The sequence below is a fragment of the Rattus norvegicus genome, chromosome 8 (genome assembly GCF_036323735.1).
Source record: "Rattus norvegicus strain BN/NHsdMcwi chromosome 8, GRCr8, whole genome shotgun sequence".
In the NCBI taxonomy this organism is placed as follows: domain Eukaryota; kingdom Metazoa; phylum Chordata; class Mammalia; order Rodentia; family Muridae; genus Rattus; species Rattus norvegicus.
In genome coordinates, this window is record NC_086026.1 from 78,175,990 (window position 1) to 78,182,984 (window position 6,995).

The 6,995-nt window shown below is 46.2% G+C and overlaps 1 protein-coding gene and 1 long non-coding RNA gene across 3 annotated transcripts in view; one reads left to right on the forward strand and one right to left on the reverse strand.

Moving 5' to 3' along the window:
• Positions 1–691: 691 nt before the first annotated feature.
• Positions 692–6,413, reverse strand: LOC134480200 (uncharacterized). Its single transcript, XR_010054428.1, has 2 exons — positions 6,278–6,413; positions 692–1,563 (listed from the first exon to the last, which is right to left on the reverse strand). It is a non-coding gene; the product is annotated as an uncharacterized LOC134480200 (long non-coding RNA).
• Positions 6,414–6,720: 307 nt separating this feature from the next.
• The window catches only part of Rora (RAR-related orphan receptor A), a 733,021-nt gene continuing 732,746 nt past the window's right edge, over positions 6,721–6,995 (forward strand). Inside the window, exon 1 of one of the 2 annotated variants that reach the window (XM_039082824.2) lies at positions 6,721–6,995. In XM_039082824.2, the coding sequence (XP_038938752.1) occupies positions 6,830–6,995 (166 nt within the window). In that variant the 5' untranslated portion in view covers positions 6,721–6,829. 2 annotated transcript variants of the gene reach the window in all.

Genomic DNA, 6,995 nt, shown 5'->3' on the forward strand with positions numbered 1-6,995 from the left:
CTGAAGACAATTACCAATTGATTAATAGCAGACTTCAGCCTCAATCCTGGGTGATGGTAAGGAATGGAGAGGACTGTGCTGCCTAAAGGTCTCACCTTCCCTACAAGTCACAGGAACTTTGAATCTTAGCACCCAGCTCCATGCCTTGCAAACTGCAGAAGCACAATTAAGGTTTTAAGAACAGAGAGAGTGGGTGTTAACTCAGGGGTGTCTGTAGCTGAGAGTTTACAGTGACTCTTAACAAATCTTTAATATGCCTACTGTGTGCCGGAGACAGTCTACTCTGTCTTGCTTTATAGAACTAGAATGTCAGTCACACAGTAATTTAAATGTTCTACTAGTCAGATTTAATTGTTTTTTTTTCTGCATATTAGTGTTTTGCTGAATGCATGTGTATGTGTGTATGTGTACTAGATGTATGTTGGGGGCTCTCAGAAGTCAGGGTAAGATACTGGACTTCCTGGAACTGGAGTACCAGATATTTGTGAGCCACCATATGGGTGGTAGGAACCAAACCTGGGCTATCTAGAAGGAGGAAGAGGAAGAGGAGGAGGAAGAAGGAGGAGGAGGAAGAAGAGGAGAAGGAGGAAGAGAGGGGGAAGAGGAGGAGGAGAAGGAAGAAGGAGGAGGAGCCAACTCTCCAGCCCTTATTGGTCAGATTTTAAATAAGACTGAAAGAGAAGAAATTAAATATCATTCAGTAACATTTTTATTTAACCCAACATATCTAAGCCATTGTCATTTCAACAACCAACCCCAATAAAATTAATAAATGTTCCCGATCAATTGGGTTGCTATGAGGAAGCTACTTCTCTGTATTTGTTTCTTCATTGGTACAGTGGGATCAGGTAGAGTGGGTCATCCCAAGTGGACACTGTAGGCTTCCATCTTCTTTTTAACTTCTTAGTGTCTGCCATGCTTGGGTTTCCTCTTCCCACCAAAAAAGGTTATGTTTTCACTCTACTAATACCCCAGAAAGAAACTTTTTCTTTTTTTAGGAGAGATTTTATCTTGGCTCAGGGTTTCAGGCAGGTACAGGATTTTGTAGTGGAAGCTGTTTTCATAAAAATGGATCCTCCCGCAGAGAAACACGGCAGGAAGTAGGTACCTGGTTTAGCCTCCAAAGGCCAGCCCTTAGTCTGGTGCTAGACCTCACTTTTTAAAGATTCAAAAACTAGTTTCAGCAGGTGGAGATTGGAGTGTTAAAACAAGAGGCCATGCAGGCTAGGCACATTCCGTTAGTAACAAGGATATCCAGCCCAAGCCTTGCTTTTTGGGTTTAGCCCAAGGGCTCTTATAACCCGGGTATAAACCACACCCTCTACCGGAGCAGAAGGCCATCTGTCCCATGCCCAAGAGCAGGACTCTATTTCCACTCGATTCCATTCCAGCAGCATGTGGCTCTGCTTCAGTCTCCTGAAGTTATTTTGAAAGGAAGGAAACTTGTTGTCTGGGCACTCAGGTTTAATTTTCCATCTCCTTTGTTCTTGTGAGTGTTGTAGAAAGCTCCGTGCTCCCGAGGAAATTCTGCTATATACTGCCATCGTTTTCATTCTCTCCCCTCTTGCCAAGAAATGCAAGAAAAATAACTGTCAACTTTTTTGCATATATAAATTTTAACAGCCCATACATGTCAGCTAATCTTTTATCCAGGAAGGAAAGCCTTATTCCAAGTGATTGAAAGTTGAAACACTCAGGCTCTCATTCGTGTTGGGTAATGGGATCGCTGTGTTGTGGACATGGTATTTTGTGATTAGTTCAATTCTGTTCCCCAAACCTATGAACTCCAATGGCTGTTTACTATGTACAAGGGCATGATGATTGTCTTCAAGAACTATAATCATCCCCCAGGAAAGATAAGAGTTCAAACAATCCTGGAAGACCTACAAAGACAATATTAAGTGTTTTAAAGGGGGTGCAGCTGGGAATTACAACTTGGCTATCCCAAAGGTGAGGAAACATCATGGAAGATGGGGTGGCAAGAATGGCAGAGCTGGAGGGTAGGTGAGAGTGTTGTGTGCAATGCTGTCTTCTGGGTTTGACCTGGCATTTGAACCTATGAGCTCATACCAGCGTGATGACCAGTCAGGCCAACCATCACTCCAGCATGGGTGTTGGAAGGAAGCTGCACACCAATGGATCTTTATGAGCCTCTCCCCTAATCAAGGAGCTATTGGCAGTTGATGGCTAAGGAAGGGGGTTGGGGTAAGGGTCATTTATCTTGGTGTGGCTACTGGTAGATTGGCCATGCTCTGGTGCATGGCTCCACGCCGATGCACATGTGGGAGGCACTGACTGGCATCAGCAATTCGTTAAAAGAACAGGGCATGAAGGTTGGAGGCAAACTCGTTGGGAAGGGGTCTGTGAGGAGTTAATGAAAGGGAAGTTGGGGGTGTGGGTCTGATGTAAACAAAGAAAAGAGGGTCAGCTGGGGCTATGGCTCAGTTGGCAGCGGGCTTGGCTAGCATGTATGAATTGCTGGGTTCAGGGTCTAACATCATATACATCTGGTGTGGCAGTACACAGCATTTATCAGAGCACACAGGAGATAGAGGCAGGAGGATCAGAAGTTCAAGGTCATTCTGGAGTTTGGGATCTGCTTGGACTATAAGATGTCCTGTGGCAAAGGATCAAGACAGAAGCATCAAGACAGATCAAACGCTGGTATGCAACTAGAGCTTAATGTCAGTCAATAGAGAAAGCAGGGAGGTAGGGAAGGCACTCAGAGAAAAGAGACACTGACATGTAATGTGGACCCACTAAGGAAGCAGGAGGAGGCAGCATTGCCCGCCCTGGCCTGAAGACTGAACCCTGGATTGTAGGGATTATGTAAGGTAGTTTGGCAAACTCAAACCCGCATGCGTGTGTCTCACTTCCTATTCTTCCGCCCGTGGGAGACAGCGTTCATCAATTCCAGCCCACACCTTTCCAACCAACCTGGGATGAGATTCTCTTTCCATCCTTGGTGTAGGAGTGCCGAGGTAAGTGAGGTAGAGCAGTGAATACCTTGTTGACTAGTTAGTAGCTAATTGGATTGGCAATGGGGAGCCATTAAAGTCTTGTAAGCATGGGAGTGACATGGTGGGGAAATGAGAGCTTGTAGTTCAGGGTAATTAACTTGGCAGTGCTATGCAGAATGAATGGATTCCAGTGGTTGGAAGAATGAAGGGCAGTTATCCGGAAGGTTGCTGTGATGGCTTGTGAGGAACAATCATATCTGATATTGAATGAAGACAACGAAAAGGAGGTGCAGATGTCAGAGCCAAGAGCTAAAGAACCTAGCAAACATACTAGGATGAGGACAGTTAGGGACTGGATTGTGAGAAGACTCTAAATGAACTCTGAGGTTTTCTGTAATTACCCTAGCAGGGAAGAAAGTAGTATTGTCCTTGGGAGGGGAGCCTGGGATTGGTGAGGAGGTCCTGGACTCTGAGATGAGGAGAGGGGAAGAAGAAACTGTAAACCAAAACATGGCTTTAGGTTTATCTCTTCGAAGGAGAGCAACTCTTCTGAGCCAGAGCCTATCAGAGGACTGAGTGTAAGAGAAAGAAAATAATAATCATTTAAAAGCAAACATTGTTGCCCTTTGTCAATGAGCAGGGTCTAAAAGAGGCTCCTGTCTATGTAAATATCTGGGAAACTGGAAAGTCTTAATTAGTTATCAGAGAAGGACACCAGGAAGGGAAAGAGTATAAACCTACTCACTATGCTCTTCCGATGCTTTCCCAACCTAGGTGATTCACACTCTAGCAACAATGACTGACGGTCAAGAATGCCTGTAGCTCACTTATTTTTCCCCTGGGGGACGGCACTTGAGTTCCTGATGATTTTTTTTTTTCAAACTCAGAAGCAGTAACTGTGTTGAGTTAGGAGAAATTTACCCACCCCCTCCCCCACTACCCTCTGGGATCTTTTCTCTGAAGGGAGCAGATTTTATCTCAGTGTTTCATTTTGTTTTGAAACAAGGTTTCACTCTGTAATCCTGGCTAGTACAGAACTCACTTTGCAGACCAAGTTGCCTCAAACTCACAGAGATCTACTTCTGTCTTGACGAAGGCCAGCAGGGCCTTCCTTTCTTTTCTGGAAGATGTTTCTTGTGTGACCTGTTCCAATTGGTTGAAGGAGAACTAGAAGGGAACCCACTGAATAACAAGAATCTTACTGCCGCCTCTTTGCTACAACAGCCTAATTCATAACCACATTCTCCGTTTTGTCCATACAAACATGGATAGCTGTAGCTGCTATCGGCCTCATCAAAGAAGCTTCTCTTCATAGCCATTGGAGACCTACCTAGAAAACCACAATTGGTTGCAAGGCAGAGATCAATTGATTATGGGGAGGCCAACCCCAATGGATACATTACAGCTCCTTTATGGCTCAGGGAACATGGTGGAAGAAGGGGCAGAAATATTGTAAGATCCCGAAGAGAACTCTGTGGTGATACAGTCTCTCTTAGAAACAACCTAAACAAGACCAGAGCAATATCAATATTGATACTGCTATTAATTAATGTGGAAGAGAACCTGTGTTTAGACTTGAACGACAGGTAGCCATGGACAGCCGGGAAAAGAATTAGCCTCTCCCAGGACGAGCACCTTTAATTAGTTGTTTAATGCAGAGTCGTCAGCTTTGAAACCATATACACAGCCTCAACAAAAAAGGGAATGGTTCTATTTTTATTTATCTGTGCTTACACGCATGCTTATCTGTGCAACAAAAGTAATCAACTACCAAGAGGCTTTCACCTGAGAGGGGGTTGGGACTGGGAGGGAGCAGAGGGGTGGTAACTAGGAGGAGCGGTGAAATAAACAGGGGAGTGATTAACTCTATTCAAGTAAACACTTAAAAAACTTAAAAAAAATCCAATAAAACAACCAACAGATGTATTTTGAGACGTCTGTCCCAAAGGAAGCTGTTTATTAAGCTGTGTGCTTTGAAGTGTTTGTTTATACTCAGAGAAGTCAAATGTGACCTTGCTAGGTCAGTTGGTGCAAGAACGTCAGATGTAGGCTAAGCAGTGGAAAGTCGGAGAGGAGAGGCTACTCAGAAAAGCTGCTTTGGAGTCAGGGGAAGCCTCGCAACTGATCCGAGATAGAGGAGACAACCATAGCATTGCACACAGGCACCAATGGATAGGCTAACATCAGAGATCCTTGCAGAACCCAGAGTTAGGTGTCAGAACCCTTCACATCCCATCTACATCAGCTGGAAAGACGGACTACAGCTAGGCAGGTGAATGCACTGGCCAAGATCAACTGTGTGCTCGAATCCAATCAACAGAACTAATCAGTAGCAACTGGCAGGGGGAGTGGGGCGAGGCTTATTCAACTAGATTCACACCCCCCCCCCCTTTAAAGCATTCTCCAAACCAGAAAATTAGCAAAAGTACAACATTCCCCAGTTCTCCCTCCCCCCATGTCACCCCCTGAAACACACATATTTTTGCCACCTTCTGGTAGATAATAATATTTGTGTTGTTGAATTTTTTCAGGCTTTCTGAAAGGAAGGTGGGGGTGTAAAAATGGTCTGATTTCATTAGCATCTTTGGAAATAAAGGGAAATGGTGGCTTCGCTATTGAGACACAGAAGCTAGCTCTCATCTAAGGATATTCACCACCCATTCCATTAGTATTGGTATTTCCTGCTGGAATTTGGGGTGGAGGTAAGCACTTAATTCTCAGCTTTCCTTAAGTATCAGCTAGTAGATGGGTGTGCTCCAAAGGGAGTTAAGCTCAGAATCATGCCTTATAAAGATAAGACTCGTTAATTATCTGGATTTTTTTTTTATTATCCAGACGTTATTAATACCTCTCCCGGATGTCTGTCTGCTGTAGATGAGCCTGTGCATTTAATATCAAAAGTACCAATGGGAATAGAAAACTAGTAGGTACACTGGAGTTCAGTCGCAGTTAGGCCCATTTCATGGGCTCAGAGAGTCCTTCACCAAACTGGCCAAAGTTTTCTTCACAAAATAGTTCACTGCCAAATGGTTTCTGGATCCTTCACGGAGAAAAATGGCAAAAGAGCTTGAAAGAGACCTCTTTCCATAACACTAGTTACTTGTTAGCAGTATGCATCCTACAATCACAAAATTTATTTTAAACCCAGTAATATCTAAGACTGGAAACCCCAGACTGTCCCATCCCAAAGTAAAAAGCTCCAAGTTCGTCGTCCGTCCTCCCACCTTCCTCCTCCCAGGGGGTTGTCAATCAGCTTCTAATTCCCCTTCAGTTTTTGCCCCCAGCCTCCAACCGGGCTTGCTGAAAGCTGCAGTTACCAGCGAGTGCCCCAACGCGGATAACCGGATTTGTCTCCTCCTCCCAAGCTGGCTGCGGATAGGGGACACCGAGTTACTGCCCCCGAGGGAATCTCAAAAGTAGACAGAGCCACACGTCGCCGACCGTTCGTTTCTGTCGCTGGATTAAATAGGAGAGGGAGGATCGGGGCGCAGGAGGCACCCCTTCTTTCTCCTCCCTCCCTCTTCTCTACCTCCCAAATTTGGCAGCCCTGTGTGGCTCCCGGTCTGGGGTCTGGAGGGTGGGGAGTGTGGGTGCGGGGGCCGGCTGGAGACGCTCTCGCTAGCGCTGCCTGTGGCCAAACCCGCCTCGCGTCCCCTCTCGGCCGCACACGCGTCCACCGCCACTCGCGCGCTCACTCGCGCTCTCGCCTGGCTAGGTCCCTCCTGCTCTCGCCCGTCTCCTTTTCATTTTTTTTTTTTTTTTTTTTTTTTTTTTTTTTTTTTGGTACCATAGAGTCGCTCTGAAAACAGAAGATAGAGGGAGTCTCGGAGCTCGCCATCTCCGCCGATCTCTACATTGGGAAAAAAAACATGGAGTCAGCTCCGGCAGCCCCCGACCCCGCCGCCAGCGAGCCGGGCAGCAGCGGCTCGGAGGCGGCCGCCGGCTCCAGGGAGACCCCGTTGACCCAGGACGCGGGCCGCAAGAGCGAGGCACCGGGCGCGGGGCGCAGGCAGAGCTATGCGAGCTCCAGCCGAG